The sequence below is a fragment of the Psammomys obesus genome, unplaced genomic scaffold (assembly GCF_907164565.1).
Source record: "Psammomys obesus unplaced genomic scaffold, mPsaObe1.curated_primary_1811, whole genome shotgun sequence".
Taxonomy (NCBI): Eukaryota; Metazoa; Chordata; class Mammalia; order Rodentia; family Muridae; genus Psammomys; species Psammomys obesus.
Genome location: NW_026585895.1, coordinates 13,650,277 through 13,670,019, shown reverse-complemented (window position 1 = coordinate 13,670,019; position 19,743 = coordinate 13,650,277). Strand labels below are relative to the sequence as shown.

Genomic DNA, 19,743 nt, shown 5'->3' with positions numbered 1-19,743 from the left:
GAAAGAAAGAAAGAAAGAAAGAAAGAAAGAAAGAAAGAAAGAAAGAACACAGTATGTGTAATTCCATTGAGGCCTGAGAATCATGCCTGCATCAGACAGAGTAAAATAAACCACACATGAACATGAGAGCAATGATTGCATAGACTCCTGAAAACTCAATTCTTATCATAAATATTTAAAAACCTTTTGTGCACAGTACTGAGGCTGGAACCCAGGCCTCATACACAGCATTCTGGCTTTTTTTCTGGAGGAGGGGTTGTTTTGTTTTTTGAGACACAAGTGGGTCTACACACCCTCACTGTGTAGAGGGTGCTTGGTGACTCCTCCCACTGCAGCTGCCTATGTTCTAGGGATACAGGAGTGTGCCACTGTGCCTGGCTTAAGAATTCTTGATATACCGTGAGATAATACAGAGTGACCTTCATAATCCTAGAAGACAATACCTGGCACTTAAGTAAAGTTTTTGATTAAGTTTTGGTGGCAAATTTGATTTATTCACTTTAAGCCACATACTTTTAAAGGTTCCTATTGACTTTATCATACTTTAGAATTTTATTTTCTAAGACTCCAGAGTTGCATAGCTATAAACTGAACATGATTCAATTAATAATAAATAAGCTTCTCTATATTGTTTACCTCTTTAATTACCATTAAATATGAAATGCATATGAACAAATTATGAACTACATCACAGAGTATCAATTTTACACTTAAAATGCCCTTTCTATTCTAAATTCTTATGGTGTTGGATTCCTTAACAAGAAATATGCTTATAATTTATGGCTAATATAATAATTCTACTTTACGTTAAGAGTTTATTTCTGGGAGAGAGAGGAAGAAAAGAGAAGGGCAGCAGGAGGAAGGATCCGAGAGAGACCTTTGCTACTCTAACATGCCCGGCTCCAAATCTACACCCTTATCTGATCTGCTATTTAGTTAGTAGGTCCCACAAACATCAAGTACTCACTACCAGAGCAGCCCAGCCTATGGCAGAAGCTATATATTCACAACTGAGGTTTTGCTCTACCAGCACCAAATCCAGGAGCTTGGGAACCAATAAAACAAAATTTTATCTTGAACCAAGACCACCCTTTGTATGTTGAGTCTCTGTTTCTTGGTTTCACACACTCTATCTGTCTCTGTCTCTGTCTGTCTCTCTCTCTCTCTCTCACACACACACACACACCAGAATGACCTACTTTCTAGCTGTGCTTAGGAACCTATTTTTAATACAAATCAAGTTCGTGCTTATTTCTAATGGAATAACTAAAGCATAAATACCCAGTTTTAAACAGGCAGCTCCTATTTAGTTGCTCTCTAAGGTGACATTACTTGCTCAGTTTTAGTATCTCTATGAATTGCCAGCAACTGCCTTTATAAACACTATCATTCTTCTCACCCAAAACAGTCCCTAAGAAAAAAGCTGTAAGTACTTAAGTCTTTCAGTACTGTGAATTGACACTTTCTCCCAAAATACTTCATTGAAGAGAAATAAGGGGGTGGGGGTCATGTTGGGAATTGGTTGAATAGAAGATGCTAGAAATCTAAGATTCAGCAAATTTGATATATAAATTGGGAAAATGCACAGAAAATTATTATGGTAGTAATGAGACATGAAGGTAGATTTTACTTGAGAAAATAAAGCATTGGTCATAGACAGTAAATATTTTCAAAGTACCAAGAAAACTTTAAACTCAAAAATCTACTGCCAAAATGCAAACCTGAATGCTTTCAAAAGTTTATTAAGCAACAACAACCCACATACAGTAATGTTGACTTTAACTGCTATAAAGTTTTAGTTTTAGCTGAATAAGGCAGATAGAAAATGTCATGAGGAAGGGTAATTTAAATGTGCCACCACATGTGTGACCAGTGACTTCCAGACAAAGCTCTAAGTGCACCTTCAGTAGCACAGCAGCATTCACTCACCAGTAGTCTAAGTATTAACACACAGCCTCAACAGCACTGTGACTAAGCATTTCCTCAGCCACAGAATAAGCAACCACACACACGGTATCCCTTTATTATCAAGGGCTCACCAAAAAACACATACTAAACTTCCTATGTTTCAACTAAGGCATTAAATAAAATGCTTATGGAATTTTATTTTTAGTTCTGTGTTCCTTTGTGCATAAACCATACATGCCACAGCACAAGTGTGGAGGTCAAAGGACAGGTGGATGGAATCATTCTGCTTCTCCCATCATGCAGACCTTGGGTTTCCAGGCACCTTTACCTGCTGATCTATTTTACTTGCCCTTGGTGAATTTTTATATGAGGCATCAAACATTCCTCCTTTTATCAAAACAGCGTAGATGGACATAAAAATACTTGTGACTCAGCTGTACCTCACAGTTCATTAATGGTTGTACTATTGCTACAATTCTATCTGCAGTTCTGTCTGCTTTGGAGAACAGACTGCAGCTGTCTATTTATCTCAAAGAACATGGGGAAACTGAACCATCACAACAGAGTAGAAGGACATCAGGGAAACAAAAGAGGGCCAACATAAATCATTTTGGGACTCACTGATTCATAGTTTAGGCTGATGCTTTCTGAGTTTTCTGCATGCTCTAACCAAGTGGCATACAGGTAACGTGTCAAACAGGGCTGAGTATGTAGTTCACCAGCAGCTGCCTCTACCACGGGTCCGGCCCACCCAACTCCCAGAGATGACTTCACAGACACTATCTTCACTTAGTTCAATTGTATCTATACGTCATCCTATTTAAAAAGTCAAACAACTGATATGTAATAAGTAAAATAAAAGGCTGAATGGAAGAAAATTTTCAGTCTGTTCAAAACTTCATTTTGAAGGAAAAAAAAAATCTCTACTAGTATTTGGAAATGAGCTGCATCAAAATTAGAGCTATAAAAACAACAGATTTATAGTTTCAAAACTTATAAACAAGTGTAAAGTGATACAAAAACAAAAACTTAACACATAGCAACCATTTTTCTCAGTTTTATCACTTCATACTGAATCAACTGGTTATAAAATTTCCTATTCATATATTTTAATAAAAACATTTAAAAATTACTATTGAATGAATTAAGAATTAAGTCAAAGAAATGAATTCAATTCTCCACAGTCTTGGTAACAAACTAGAAAAGCATCATGGGCTGCAACGTACCTTTTTGAGATGTCCTAGTCTAAGCTTGAAAATTTCCTCTTGTTCATGATATTCTGCCAGAGTCAGCCTGTCAAAAGTGAAATTTAATTTTATATTGAGATTAATGCTTAGTACTTTTTAAAATTAAAAACCAAGAAAACATGATTAAAAAAAAATACTTAAGTTGAAATACTGATAAACTAAAGCGTAAAATACAGAAGTCACAAAACCCCTTTAAGATACTCTTCAGCGTAGATTTAACATTTTGGGCTGGAGTAATTAACTAACCACTATACAATAGGTGTCATTAATCAAGTGATGCTATGAAATCTAAGGACATATGTATAGAAAGGAAGACAGTTTCTTCTTATATTCTGTTTTGAGCTTACAATCAGCAGTAAGGATAAAAAAAGGTAGAAAAAGAAACAATTCAATGGGAAAATTTTTAAATAGCATGTACTACGAAGAAAAATCAAAAGATGGCATGATAATGACTATTTAATTTGCTCTGGTTATTAGCCATGGGGAGAAGTCTACGTAGGGAGGGCATCTCAGACACTGGTTACAGCAAGTGCAAAGATTCTTAGAATATTGTTAGTATGTAAAAGGAAGAAAAAGAAGACTATCAAGTGGAAGCCAGATCAGGAAGGGACCTGGAGACTAGAATTTGTATCCTAACCGTACAGAAAGAACTAAAAATATTTTCACAGATGACATGATTCTACATATTAAAAACAAACAAAAAAACAAAGAAAAGCACAAGGATAAAAGCCCATTAAATAAATTCTGCAATGCTCTAAGGTATGAGACAACAAATATAAGTCACAGTTTCTACACATGCTTGTTTCTAGAAACAAACAGCCACAGGGGACTAACAATTTCAACAGCATTCAACAGAAGCCAAAGAGAAGATCTAGGAATAAATTTAAATCCGGAGGTTAATGACTTTTATGTGAGTCAGGCATGGTTGCACGTGCCTGTAATCCTAGCATTTGTAGATGCAGAGGCAGGTGGATCTGAGTTTGAGGCCAGCCTGGTCTACAAAGTGGGTTCAGGACAGCTAAGGCTACACAGAGAAACCCTGTCTCAGGGGGAAAACAAAACAAAAAAGATTTTTATGTGAAGAACTATAAAAAATTCTGCTGCAGAACTTAAAGGGGCAGGTGTTTATAGGGGCAGAGTTGAAAGTCTAGGTGTCTACAGAACAGTTAAAGGACCACATCTTCAGACAATGAAAGGACTAGTCTTTAGGGATAGTTAAAAGCCAAAGCTTTTAAGATAGCTACTCTGTTGCTAATAGGTCCTTACTGTTTTTTTTTTTTAATTTATTATTTATTACAATTTATTCACTCTGTATCCCGGCTGTGCCCCCCCCCCAGTCGCACCCACCCTCCCTCTTCTCTCCCATGCCCCTCCCCTAGTCCACTGATAGGGGAGGACCTCTTCCCCTTCTAGCTGACCCTAGCCCATCAGCTCTCATCAGGACTGGCTGCATTGCCTTCCTCCGTGGCCTGGCAAGGCTGTGCGCCCTCCCCCCCACCCCCACCCCCACCCCCAGAGGTGATCAAAGAGCCTGCTACTGAGTTCATGCCAGCCCCTGCTTGTTTTTTATTTTTTTTTAAGCTAACAGTTTAGTGTACTAATTGTAGAAGAAAATTAGGAATGACTCGAAGAAGTGATTTTGAGATGAATTTTTTAAGGATTTTTAAAAAATTATTTATTTTTATGCATATGAATGTTATCTGCATGTGCACCTGCATGCCAGAAGAGGGCACTGGATCCCAATATAGATGGTAGTGAGCTACCAAGTGATTGCTGGGAATTGAACTCAGAAGTGCAGGCAATACTCTTAACCGCTGAGCCATCTCTCCAGGTCCCTTGAGATAGATTTTGGAGAAGCTGGGCATGGTGGTCTGTACATGTAGTGTCAAGATTTTTGGAAGCCTGAAGCAAGAGGTCCACCTGAGCCCAGAAGTTAAAGATCAGCCAGTCAACATAGGGCAATAAAGAGGAAACCAAAGAACGCAACAAAAATGGAATAGAGGGGAGAGAAAGGGAAGATGAAGATGAATGACTAGCATAGAAGAGAATGGGGGAAACTAGTGTGAAAACACAAGACAATATGCATGTGGAGGAGGCCTCTGGGCCCCACACTGGTGAAGCACAATATCCTACAGGTCTCATTTCACACAGTCTTTAAACGAGCTGTTCCTAAACCTCAAGACAAGAGCAAGTGTGTGGCTGAGTGGAACTGATGTTTGTAATGTAATGAGCACTTTGTTTTGCACACTGCTTTCAGAAGTCCTGACATGGCAGGGTTAGAGTCCAAGCACTGTCTTTAAACAGAGGAAACAACAATGCATCTTCACTCACATACATTTTTGGACAACTTACCAAATTTTCTATAAACATGTAACTATTTTAAGCATCTCTGTCTGTTGAATTACAAAGAATAATTGACACAGAAAAATCAGAAAGCAGAAAAGGAACAAATATCTGTTAACTACCTGTGAACTGGGTTTATAGGTTCAGAAAATAAACAACACCAACAGTACTTAAAAGGTACATTAATTTGAACATTAGACTGATACAGCCAACTGAGTCCCATACACAAGAGGGGTAGAACCCACTCTCCACTTAAAAATTCAGACTTGGAGATTTATGTCAGAGATACCTTTTCAATTAACATCATTCCTGACTATTTTTGGTTTTGCAGTATTAATTATGAATAACATCATTAGCACTCCTGCTCACTGCTAACAATGTATGCAAGAAATTTAAAAAGGCTTACAGTTGTGGTAAGTTTGGCCTAACGAAGGGATCATTCTCCGCTCCGTTCACTGCCTTGGTTTTCCTTTGTTTGGGTTCAGAATTGGTAGCAGGTGCCTGAGAATTATTAGCTGTGGGAGGTTTGCGTTTGGCTAGAAGTTTCCTTTGCCGTTCAATATCTTCCCTTTGTTGATTCACCCATTCTTGTTGCCTGTGTAAAAATGAATAAAAAAAGCCATAGTAATCTCCCATTACTTTCCACAATTAAAACGTGAAAAAAAAAATACACCTTAAGAAACAATTTTATAATATAAGTCTGTATTCTTTTGGTCCCACTCTTTTTAAAATTTTTAAATATTTACTTAATCATTTAATGTGTATGAGTGGTTTGTTTATTTGTAGTTTAGACAGTATCTTACTGTGTAGCCTTGGCTGGTCTAGAACTCACAGAGACCTACCTGCCTCTGCCTCCCGAGTGCTGAAATTAAAAGTGTGCACCACCAGAACCAATTGAGTGTGCTGCCTGTGTGTACCTACGAGCATCACCAGAGTGTCTGGTGCCCCTAGAGGCCAGATGAGGTTATCAGTTGCCCTAGAACGGCAGTTGCAAAATAGGTTGTGAGCCACCACCTGCAGGCTGGGAATCAAACCCTGGCTCTCAGATCCTCTGAGCAGCAGCCAAGTGCTCTTACCACCAGAGCCAGCCCTCCAGGCCTCTGGGCCCCACACTCGTGAAGCACAACATCCTACAGGTCTCACTTCACTCAGTCTTTAAACGAGCTGTTCCTAAACCTCAAGGCAAGAGCAAGTGTGTGGCCACGAAGAATTTCACAGCACCTTTTCCTTACTAACAAATGCCATTCCTACAGACACATCATCAGAATGAGTTCAGTTAGGCTAATCTTTTCATAAAAACAGACAGTGCTTTTCTATACACAAACCCGTGTGCACACATGCTCTACTGTACCTTACTGTCTGGCATGATGCTCAAAACATACTAGTACACACAGTAAGAGCCTATTAAAGAAACGAATTAAAAACAAAACAAAACCCAAGCCCCATTTAATGAAGTATGGGAGAGTTTTAAGTATACATTTTATCACTTAGCATTAATATTTGGAAATAAGCTTATAAACGGCAAGTGAAAAAAGATAGGAATGCACAGTTGACATTTTGAAATAAAAGTTCACCTTAGTGTAAAAAACAAAAACACCCCAAAGAACAGAAATTTGAAAAATTTACCTCTTACATTAATAAACACAAATTTAGAAGAATGTAAAACAATTTTTCAAAAAGCTCAATTCTAACTAACAGACACTGTGTCTGTCATAGAATTATAGGATGGTTATAGACCTATAATCTTAGAGTGTGTGTTAGGAGGTGTGGGACTTTGCAAGTTTAAAACAATTTAGGTTACAGAGCAAAATTTGCATCAAAAAGCTGGAGATAAACTGAGCACGCCTTTAATCCCAGCACTCAGAGAGGCAGAGGCGGAAGGACCTCTGTGAGTTCAGTGGCCAGCCTGGTCTACGAGTCCAGGACACCAAAGCTACATAGAGGAAATCCTGTCTCAAAAAAACAAAAGTTGGAGGCGTGTGTGCACAGGGGGAAGTCAGAAAACAGCCTTCCAGTCTGTTCTGCTCTTCCCCAGGATGGCAGGGATGTTACTCAGCTCATCAGGCTTGGTGCTAGTGCTTTTCCCTGATGGGCATCCCAATACCAACAGAGGAACCTGTAAACCTACCACATAGTATGTTCATTCTGATAGTAACCATGTTCCTTTGAGGTCTCCTATCGTGTCAAGAAAAAATGGTGCAGTTCTACATGGTCATATTACTGAGATTCAGAGCAAGCTAAATGGTCTGCCCCAGTCCACCCTTCAAAAAGGAACCCCACAGCTCTGACTTTGTGGCTGAAGTATTCATTCTTCACATTCTTTTTCTGTGGCCTTAGTGAGGGAGCAGAGCTAAGATAAGAGTGAAAAATATCAAGAACCAAAATAGAAAATCTCAAAACTAGCAAAGTAAGAATGAGATGTTAATCCTGTTTCCGTCTGGATGAAGGAATAATCTGTACTCTGACTTAATGAACAGCCAACCTGAAGGCCAGGGATACAGCACGGTAGTGGGGCACTTGTCCAGTATGTGTGAGCTGTTCAGTCAGATCCCCAGAACCACAAACAAAAACAATTAAAACTAAACTTTAAATGTACTTTAGAAAAGCAGCTATGAGTACACATAAAGAGCCTAGAGGCAAATAAAAAGTTAATGCTTATTCAGGGATCACAAGTGGGTCCAGAAATTATTCACTAACACGTTCCTAACTTTTCATTTATTCATTTCTCTTCTCATTTTCTAAGCACTCTGGGTTTTAACAATGAATGTAAACATCGTGTAACAGCACAGGTCCTCAAATCAGTTCTTATCAGTGACAGAATATGCAAATAATTTCTATGAGAAAATGGAACTACTGCCATAATTAATGTTTTATTCTTAAATTATTTTTCCACTATTTTTATTTTATGTGTATGGGTACTTTGCCTGTATGTATGTCTGTGTGTCATGTGCATTCTTGGTGCCTGCTGGAGCCAAAAGAGAACACTGATATGCTGGGACTGGAATTAAAGATTGTTATGAGCTGCCATGTAAGTGCTGGAAATTGAACCTGGGTCCTCTGGAAGAGCAGCCAGTGCTCTTAACTACCGAGTTATCGTCTCCAGCCCTTAATAATTTATACCTTAATAATTTACATAACTGTATGACAGTCAGGGTTGAGTTTAGTAGCAGAGATTCTTGCTCACAAAATATTAAAAATTATGGTTTTCATCTCAAACCCATTTCCTGCTACTTTTGCATTCAGTATTTTATCAAGTATAAACAATATCTCTCCCTATTGAATATCTGTCCATCTTAACTGTCAATAATTTATCTTTTTCTAAATATTATTTCTGTGTTATCAAGTTACTTAGTATCTCAATTCTGATCACATATACCACATTCTAACTTTTAACAGACAGAACTAACCCCCAAATTCATTAGCTTTGTAGAGATTTTGTCTTTCACTGTGATGAGCTAGTACCTAGCACAGCTGTCTCCAGCAAAAACTTGATAAACCAGGGGACAAGACAAGGCCACTTTGTGATTATGTGTGTGAAACAGTAACACTAATTTGATACTATGTGAAACAGGCTGTGCTCCCGGAAAGCTAGGCAGACACTGACACTCCTACTCTCTAGGTATTTAAAATGTTTCAAGGCAAAAAACAAAAGATAGGATCTGGTCTCGACTCCCAGACACACAGCCAACACGCCCTTACCTATCACCATATGAACTTAAAAACAAACAAACAAAACAAAAACCAAAAGTACTGACAATTTCTTTGTTTTAAAGTTTACCATTGAAACCCTAAAGCTGTATGTTTAGGTCAACTAAAGTGTGAGGTACTGTGCTGAGGCAAAAAAAATCATGTAGTGCTGATTTTTTTAATACTTAAGAGAGGGTAAGGAGACAAGAGTTTTTAAAAAGGTGGACACGGTGGTGTGTACCTGCAGTCCCAACATGCAGGACCAGTTAAGTTCAGGAATTCAAGGCCAACTTTAGTAACACAGCAAGGCTCATTAAAAATGAGTTCCAGCAGGGGCCATCTCTGACATGGACTCAGTGGCAGGCTCCCTGATCACCTCCCCCTGGGAGTTGCAGCCTTACCAGGCCACACAGGAAGATGATGCAGCCAGCCTTGATGAGACTATCTGACAGGCTAGGGTCAGAGAGAAGGGGAGGAGGTCCTCCCCTATCAGGAGACTAGGGAAAAGCACTGGGAAAGGAGAGGGAGGATGGGTGGAACTTGGAGGAGATGGAGAGGGCTACAGGCGGGATACAAAGTGAATAAATTGAGATAGAAAGACAGACAGACAGATAAAATTTAAAAAGGGGGAAAAAAAAAGAATTCCAGGAGCTGGGCATGGTAGTGCATGCCTGTAGTCCCAGGACTTAGAGAGGCAGAGGCAGGCACATCTTTGTGAGTTCGAGGCCAGCCTGGTCTACAAATTGAGTCCAAGACAGCAAAAGCTACACACAGAGAAACCCTGTTTAAAAAAAAGAATCCCAGGAAACACAGGCCCTCATAAAATTCCTCTTCTAGTAAGAATAACGCACATACACACATGTGCACACACACACGAGTACGCAAATATGCACACATAATTTAAAAATAAAAACTTTAAAATGTAACCATTACTAACTTCACAAGATTTTGAAATGCAAAACCATCTGTCCATTGTTCTGTAAAAGAAGCGCCATGTCTAACTGTTGTAAAGTGCCCAAGGCGTAACCGATCTTGCATACTCTTCTCTCTGCTTGACAATTTTTCTTGTGTACTCTGAAAATGAGGAAAAATCATCAATTATATTCATTCAAAATCCCCCCGCCTTGTGAAAAAATTTTCGAGACAGGGTTTCTCTGTGTAGCCCTGGGTGTCCTGGAACTCACTCTGTAGCCCAGGCTGGCCCTGAACTCAAGAGATCCACCTGTCTCTGCCTCCCCAGTGCAGTGATTGAAGGCATGTGCCATCACCACCAAGCTATTCATTCAAACTGTAAAAGCATGCAAGGCAAAGCAAGCTACTGGGGAAAAGGGAAATTTGGTAATGACTCACCTTTTCAATAAGAAGCTTCTTGCTCATTGATATACACTTATTTAATCGTTCCTTGTATTTTTCAAGTAATTTTTGTTGATCATCTATTTGCCGCCTGAGATCACAATTGGCCTACAACATGAGTAGAAAATGAAAGGTCTAGACTCAGTGTATGAATATCTTAGCAATGGTTTTAGCATTTTGAATAAGTTATCTAGGTAAGAAAAATACCAAAAGTTATTTACTATTAAACATTAATTTAACCACATAGTAAAAACACAGAAAATTTATACACACACTCTAGATATTTACATGTATATTCCAAGGTATATAGTTTTGGCTACATAATCTGAATCTAAGTTCAGTTCCCTTATTTCTAAACGAACAAGTATAATGTACTTCAGCTAAAAATAAAATGTGGTATGTATTGTATGTATAACACATTTAAGAGGGAATGTAAATTTCGTCTTTCACACTACATTTCAAGATTTAATATAGCCAGGTGGTGGTGGCACACAGGTTTAATCCCAGCACTTGGTTGGCAGAGGCAGTTGGATCTTGAGTTCAAGACCAACCTGGTCTACAGAGTGAGTTCCAGGATAGCCAAGGCTATATAAGAAAACCCTGTCTCACCAAAACAAAACAAAGAAAAAGCCTTAATATAAAGCCACAGTAATTACAATCACTCTAATCTCCTTCTTTTATAATAATGGAAATAAAATTTTAATTCTGAAATGATACGTACCTAGCTAAAAGACTAGTTACCAGGTTCTCTTAAAAAGAAAAGTAAATTTAGTAAATATTCAAAAAGGCTGCACACAGAATTGTGCTTTTTGTAGTTCTCTTTTTCCTGGTCTCTGCTTAGAACACAGACACTGTGATTGTGACTATTTTTATTTTGGACCCAGAGGTGATCTTTAAGATGGAAGTCATACACTAAAGACAAAAAGCAAACTGCTAAAGAAGCCAAGGTCTCTTGAAACTGTTGAGCAATTATATCTAGGTTGCTGTCACTTTTGTTCTTTTCCAAAACACATTTCTATCTCATGTGAAGTGCTGCTGTTTATATTGTGTTACTAACAAAGACACTGCTAAATGCTAAACAGTGTTTCAGGGCTGATTTAGTAATACACAAAACAAAACAAGACCCAGGACAGAAGTAGGTGCACTGCATCTAGAAATAAGATTTAATGGTGGAGCCTGAAGTATAGGAATTAACTTTTTAATTCAAGTGGATAACTGGCTATATAGGAAGAAATCCCTGTTCCACACTATACCACAAACCAATTCTAGTGAGATCACCAAATTATACCAAAAGATCAAAAAAATTATTTTTACTTAAAAAAAAAATCGAGATTATAGTTACATTTCTCCCTTCCCCTTTCTTCCTCCAACCACCCATATACATCCCTCCTTGCTCTGTTAAAACATATGGTCTTATTCTTCATTGGAGAATATATATATATATATATTAAGATTTTATTTTTATTTATTATGTATACAGTATTCTGTCTGCATGTATGCCTGCATATCAGAGGAGGGCACCAGATCTCATTACAGATGGTTGTGAGCCACCATGTGGTTGCTGGGAATTGAACTCAGGACCTCTAGAAGAATAGCCAGTGCTCTTAACCTCTGAGCCATCTCTCCAGCCCTGAAGAATATCTTATAATCAGTTCTTTTGTATATTTGATAATTAAGTATATACAAAGTATAAATCTAAGGCACTTAATATGTAAAAACAAAATTAATCATCAAAAGACAGCATGATGTAATGAAAAGACATCTCAGAAAGTGGAAGAATGCAACATACAAAAAACCTAAAAACTAAAAACTAAGAAAGAACCAGTCTAATAAAAAGTGAAAAATGGCTGAGGGTAGTTCAGTGGCATAGCACTTGCCTAGCATGTGTGGTCCTAGGTTTGATCACCAACACACACACACCCCTCTATCTAATTCTAGCACTTGGGATGTAGGGGGATCTGGAATTCAAGGCCAGCCTCAGCTAAGCTACGATGAGACCCTATATCTTTACTTATTTCACAGAAAACAAGACAAATATCTACTAATTATTTTTAAAAGTGTTTTTTAAGATGCTGAACACCAGCCAGTCAACAGAAATGTGTAACAAAATCACAAGACACCACATTACAGCTGTCCATCAGCCCTCAGGAAGAAGAGTATTTGAGGACCTGGCACACAATAACAGTTGTTACATTAAATTCTGGTGTCATAATGTACAGGATGCCCACACCCTGTGCTCTTGTCTATTCCTGTTTCCTATGCTCACAACAGCAAAATCCTGCATTTGTCCTAGGAGCCACGTACTGACAAATGCTTGGCAGAATTCTTTGTATTAGAAGAGTCAGAGACAAAGCCTCAGCCCAGAGCTGAAGGACGCTTCCTTAGTGCCTTAGTTCAGGAACAGGGAGAAGCAAACTGCAGCGTGGTGGCTGGATCTATAAAATCACCCCAGAGGCTCAAGCACTCAAGGGATGGCTGACAGCTAATGGGAGCTTGTGCCATGATGAAATCAAAAGGGCTTTTACTTCATCCGAGAATTAACCATTTGATAAACTTACAGACGAGCAAACCTTTAACAGCAGGCTGGTAAAGGAAGTACACGGCCACTGGAAGCTAAATTTGAAATGTGTGTCTGTTATCTGACCCTCCTGTTTCTGTTTTCTGGCTGTTGTGAAGTAATACTGCTCTGTTCTGGTACGTGCTGATTTGCCCCAGGTCCTCATACTATGATGCCCCTATCTTACCAAGGGCCCAGAAAACTGAAGCCAAGAGACCATAGACTAAAATTTGTAAAAACTATGAGCCAAAATAAATCTTCCTGTAGGCTGATTTGCTCAGGTATTTTATCACAGCAATGAAAAGTAACATCTAGTTATATTTACCAGTGTGGGTGTGTTTCTCACATATAATGTTCAGTAAAAACAAAGCGCAAAGGATCCATATATGACAATTTTAACAAGTAAGAATGTGTTAAAAAGAAAGTCTACACAGTGGCTGGGAAGATGGCTAAGTCACTAAAGAGCTTGCAAGTCCAAGGAACTGAGTTTGATCCCCAGAACCCATAGTATGGGCTTGTAGTCCCAGTGCTGGGGAAGAACACAGGCAGCAGCCAGCTCGTCTAGTCTAACTACTGAGCTTTGGGCCAATGAAAGATCCTATCTCAAAGCAGATGGGGACACACACGCACACACATGAACATGCACACACACACAAAATACACATATACAAGAAACACAGAGGAATGATGATGTATGACTGATGCCAGGAGAGTGGTCAGCAGTAAGGGATGTGACAGCAATGTTCCAAAGGTACCATGGCATGATGGATGTTGGCTTTATTAATTTTTTAAGCCACTGGCTCTGAGTGCTGGTTTAAATCACAACAGTTGATAGAAGCTTTTAAAATTATCAACATCCACGCTACATCATGTCAATTTAATCAGAACTCCACACGGTAGAGTTCAACATTAGTACTTCTGTGATCCTAATGAGTGGCAAAGGACAAGAAAACCTGCCTTATGCCTTACTCACATTCTAGGTATACTTTGGGGTCTGTTTTTAGATTTTATTGTGTATGTGCACAATATATGTGTATGAGTGTGTGAATGCACGTGCCTTGCCTTGGTGTTTGTGTGCAAATCACAACTTTGTGAAGTCAGTTCTCTCCTTCCACCTTTATGTAAGTTCCAGAGATAAAACTTAGGTCTTCAGGCTTGCATAGCAAGCACCTTTATTTGCAAAGTCACTTGCCAAATACCTTACAGCTTTATTTTCTGTGTAAGTGTGTATATGTACGTACATATTGCTGGCATATATATCTGTGTACCGCATGCTTGAGGTGCCCAAGGTGGCCAGAGTGCTTCAAATCCCTTGGAACTGAAGTTACAGAGAGTTGTGAGCTACCAGGTAGATTTTGGGAACCCAAACCAAGGGTCCTGTGTAAGCAGCAAGTGTTCTTTTTATTTATTTCTTTATTTTTGTTTAACTTTTTTTTTTTTTTTTCCTGAGACAAGGTTTCTTTGTGTGCAGCTTTGGCTGTCCTGGACTGGTTTACAAAGGCTGTCCTTTGTAAACCAGGCTGGCTTCGAACTCACAGAGATCTGCCTGTTTCTGCCTTCCAGGGTGTTAACATTACAGGTGTGTGCCACCAGAGCCACCACTGAGCAAACTCACCAATCCCTGAATTTATTTTTTAAAATAAAGGTTCCATTAAAAATCTCACAGGACTATGGTAGTAAGTCCTTCCTCAGTGGTATCAAATGTCAGGCAGAGAGCAATAAACTATTTAACAGTAAGTGAGTATCTGTCTGGAGGTAGATGATCAAATAAAATTTATAAACCTACTTCTATTTCTTCAACAATTTCTAAATTCACACTCATAGAGCTAATAAAGTATGTTGACTGTAAAGTGGGTATTTTCAACATTTGTTTGTACTTTAGTTAGTGTGTGTATCTATATATAGGTATGGAGGTGATTGCAGAGGCAAACAGTTGAGCCATCTTTCTAGCCCATAAGGTGGATTTCAATCACATCCATTCAGTAGTAGAAAAGTTTAGTTTTAAAATACAGAACACTTTGTCATATTTAGTATTTTCTCAATAGTTTCACTGCTGCCAAAATAAGTTGCATAATTTCCTCTCCATGACATATTACTTACCCTGAGCAAATCATCTATCCGACCTTCCTTTTTTTCCAGGTCCTGATTTTTATTACTTTCTAATGCTGCCAATTTCAGCATTGTAAGATCAGTCTAAATGAAAGAAAGATATTTTATTAACTCTATCATATACACTATTAAGCATAAACGTGAAGGCATATTTTACCAATTTCAAACAACCAAAAACAATAGTCTGTGGTATGTAAAAAGACATCCCCAGATATCTTAGTGTAGTTTTAAGCTTCTGAAGTGTAAATGCTGAAAATTTTTTGTAAAATTTATTCAAGTGCATACACAGATGTTTCACATATACATTACTCTAGTGTATCTTCGTAAAACCAGTTTTTAATCTGTTTATACCTGACAAGTAAAAACTGCTCATATTTATATGATGGATATGTTTTGATCAGGCTGGCCTTGAACTCAAGAGATCCACCTGCCTCTGCCTCCAGGGTGCTGGGATTAAAGGAACGTGGCACCACGGTCAGCTCAGAGAAAGTTTTGATACACGCACAACAGCACTTTATGTGACCCAGGAAGTCTAAAGGAAATACAGTTGTGGAGGAAAGGTGCTCAATCAACACATCAACTCTCTAATCTCAAGTCTGAAAAGGCATTAGTCAGAAACTGCCGCATGTAAAATGAATGACTGAACAAACGAACGAAGGAACAACTAGGACTAGGTGTACAATTTAGTGGCTGAGCATCTGCCTATTACTTGCACTGGGGCCCAAATTCAATCCTCAGCACCAAAAGCAAAGCAGAAACAAAAAATAAAAACCTCCCCCCAAAGCGTGATATGTTTAAAATTCATAAAACTGAATGTTAATAGTAATAATAATGAAATTACTATGTCCAAGACGTTATTTTTTTCTAAATGGTATAAACATAGACACTAAGATGGCTTCTTTGGTATTCACTTACAACCAACACAGCAACATCATGAAGATATCCACTATACATGTATACTTGGATGCAGGTTCAAAGCCGTTCAGTAAACAAAACTGACATGTGGTGCCTGCTCTGGTTATTTTATTGCCTGAGACATTTGCAGGCTCATGGTAAGATGAATGCTTCAGTTCCTCCTACCTACAAATGCTTTAGTTTAGTCAGCTCTTATGTTTAATTTTACTTTACAATTCTATCCAGAACAAACCATAAATATTTTAATTGTTAATATAAACATGGTCAGAAGTTTCCTAACTGTCACAGTAAAATTGTAAAACTATCACTTACCTGAATGATCTTAAAGGATAACTGCTTTGGTTGTACAGCAGGGTGGTCCCCAAAAGCTAATGCAGTAGGAGAAGGACTATTCGGTCGAACCTGAAAAATATGGTAAAATTTCTACCTCAGGGAAAAAGACATTTCTACTTAGCAACAATTACTTAACATTTCTGAAGATTTCTTTTCTTTTTTGGGGCTGGGGTGGGGTGCTGAAATAGTGTCTCTCTGTACAACAGTTTTGGCAGTCCTGGAACTTAGTATGTAGAGCAGGCTGGTCCCAAACTCACAAGAGATCTGCCTGCCTCTGGCTCCTGAGTGCTGGGATTTAAAGGCATGCGCTACCACACCTGGCTTTCTGAAGATATTTATCTTGTAATACCTTTTTAAAACTCTTAGTCATCATTTATTCAACAAGCATTCTTGAGAATCTCCTGTATGAGAGCCAGTGTGAACAGCCTTACATTCCTTGACCTAAAGGGGATTACTCAGATCCATAAAAGCTTAGTACTTTAATAAACAAAGTATGGCCTGGAACAAAAGTATTAAAAATATTATCCTGACTAAAAGAAGAAATCACTGAAACACATTAGCTCATGTGTATAATCCCAGGTAGCTCCCAGGCTAGGCATATAGAGACCCTGAAGAGACAGTTGGAGAGAAAGGAAGAGAGGGAAAGAGAGAACAAGATGAGGGAGAAACAGAGAAAGAAAGGGAGGGTGAAGGGGAGAAGAGGGAGGGAAGGAGAGAGGAAGGAAGAGAAGAAGGGAGGAAGGCAGGAAGGAAGGAATCTTAAGTCTGAATACGGACATTTTAGTACTGGAATCATAATACATGGTTTAAGTACTCTAAAATTATATTCATTAATGAGTTTCATGGTTTAAATCTGAAAACAGTGGATGGCAACACTGCATCAATGCTGCATCCGCTTTCACAGTTGAGTCTTAAGCCTTCCTTCCCAAATGGCAATGTACTGTATCCCAAGCAACAAAATGAGTAAGACATAACTAGGCAAGTCTAACAGACAATGAATAGAAGATGTAGGAAATAATGAAAGGGTGCTTAAATAAGTAAGAGAAAGTCTGGTTTTTACCAACTAATAATTTGTTTTCAAATACTGAAAGCCAATGTTATTGTTCTAGTTAAATAGTCAACTTCCACAGATGGACCAAGCCAGGACCACACATGGAGAGGACCTAGAACCCCTGTTCAGATGTACCCGATAGGTAGGTCAGTCTGCATGTGGGTTCCCTAGTAAGGGGAGTAGGGGCTGTCTCTGACATGGACTCTGTTGCCTGCTCTTTGATCACTTCCCCCTGGCGGTGGTAGGGGTTGGGGGAGGCTTGCCAGGCTACAGAGGATGCAGGCAATCCTAATGAGACTTGATAGGCTGGGGTCAGATGGTATAGGAGGAGGGTTCCCCCTTTTTGAGGAATAGGGGAGGAGGATAGAGGAGGAGGAGGAGGGATGGGACTGGGAGGAGATGAGGGAGGGAGCTACAACTGGGATGTAAATACATTATAATTTTTTATTATAAGAAAATAGCCAACTTCCAAGTTAATGAAAAATAAAATCTAAGATACAAAACCATGCACATAAAAACTGTGTCTTAAAATGTTAAAAACAAATAACTTTACAAGCTAATTTTATCTTTTTTTCTGTGCTGAACTGAACAGCCAGACTTTTTCTTAAGAATTCCCCTAAACGAGGGGTGGGGGGGAAGAAGGAGGGTGAAAAGGGAAGGAGAAGGGCTACAATTAGGATGTAATATGAATAAATAATTAATTAAAAGAATTTCTCTAAATGATTCATGATTATTTTCATGTTAAATTTAATCAATAACAAAGTTAAAAATCAGAAATTAGTAACTGAATATAGAGATGCTATAGTATTTACCTTACTCCACAGGCTCTACAGGCTTTTTTTTTTTTAATAACACTTCTTGGATACATACAATCAATTAATCTAGGAAAGCTTCAGCTTAAAAACTCTCTTCTTAAAATTCTGAGACAGGCTCCCAAGTAGCCCAGGACAGCCCAACTCTCTGTATAGCTATGACTCTAAATTTCTTGATTTTTAAAATTTTTATCTCTCTCTCTCTCTCTCTCTCTCTCTCTCTCTCTCTCTGCATGCCTGGTGCCTACAGAAGCCAGAAAGTGTTTTCAGATGCCCTGGTACTGGAGTTAGAGATGTTTGTGAGGAATCAAATCTGGGTCTTCTAAAAGAACAGCCACAGACAGTGCTATCTTAACCAAAAAGACATCTCTCTAGCCCTGACCTTGAAATCTTACTCGTATTTTCCTCTCTTTTAAGTGCTGGGATAACAGGCATGCAACACAATGCCTGGCTAAGACACTCATTTTCAAAAATAAAAGTTCCAGAAGAATCAGATCATTAAAGAAGATTCGATTGTCACTGAAGTGATCTCCTTTTTTTTTTTTTAAGATTTATTTATTTATTATGTATACAGTATTTTGCCTGAATGTATGTGTGCAAGCCAGAAGAGAGTACCAAATCTCATTGTAGATGGTTGTGAGCCATCATTTGGTTGCCGGGAATTGAACTCAGAACCTCTGGAAGAGCAACCAATACTCTTAACCTCTGAGCCATCTCTCCAGCCCCTGTGATCTCCTTTTTAAAGCACAAATTTGACTATATTAAAGTGTCAACAAGCCAGGCGCAGTGGCTCACACCTGCAACCTCAGCACTCAAAAGAGGCAGAGGCAGGAGGATCTCTGTGAGTTCAAGGCCAGCCTGGTCTACAAAGCCAAGGCCACACAGATAAACCCTGTCTCAAACACAAACAAACAAAAGCAGTATCAACAAAAAGAATACATTATAAGTTATTCAATATATATAACCTCTAAGACAAAGACAATGCATTAAAACCTTGAGTAGTAAAAGCTTACAGATGAGGAAGGAGTGGAATGTGAGTGTGAGTTTTGTGGAGAACGGATTGCAGGAGGTATGCCTCTTACTGGACTCGAGCCATTTCCACCTTGGTACTGAGAAAAAGAAATAGGAAAGCACAGTCACTATTTTAGACTTGGCACTAAGGAATTAACTCAAATATATCTTACTTTATTTCTAGTCCAGGAGAGTGAACCCAGAGCCTCACACAGATGGTCTATATCTCCAGATCTAATTATACTTTGCTTCAGATAAAATCAAAGTCATTTAAATGGGTCCAGAAAAAGCAAGAGCAAGGTCAGCTATATAAAACCTAAGACTACATGATATAACAATGACCACTCACTACTTTTATCTTCTGGCTACAATTTGTTACTGTGTCAAAGACAAATAAATCACCCCCAAAATGAACAT

At 38.6% G+C, this 19,743-nt stretch overlaps 1 protein-coding gene across 1 annotated transcript in view; it reads right to left on the bottom strand.

Annotated features, from left to right (window-relative positions):
• Positions 1-19,743, bottom strand: part of Tlk1 (tousled like kinase 1) — a 107,845-nt gene that overhangs the window by 22,559 nt on the left and 65,543 nt on the right. The window contains exons 6-12 of the mRNA XM_055600238.1: positions 19,329-19,424; positions 16,432-16,521; positions 15,196-15,288; positions 10,536-10,646; positions 10,123-10,259; positions 5,905-6,093; positions 3,135-3,201 (exon numbers count right to left, since the gene is read on the bottom strand). Coding sequence (XP_055456213.1) covers positions 3,135-3,201; positions 5,905-6,093; positions 10,123-10,259; positions 10,536-10,646; positions 15,196-15,288; positions 16,432-16,521; positions 19,329-19,424 — 783 coding nt within the window. The remainder of the gene's footprint in view (positions 1-3,134; positions 3,202-5,904; positions 6,094-10,122; positions 10,260-10,535; positions 10,647-15,195; positions 15,289-16,431; positions 16,522-19,328; positions 19,425-19,743) is intronic.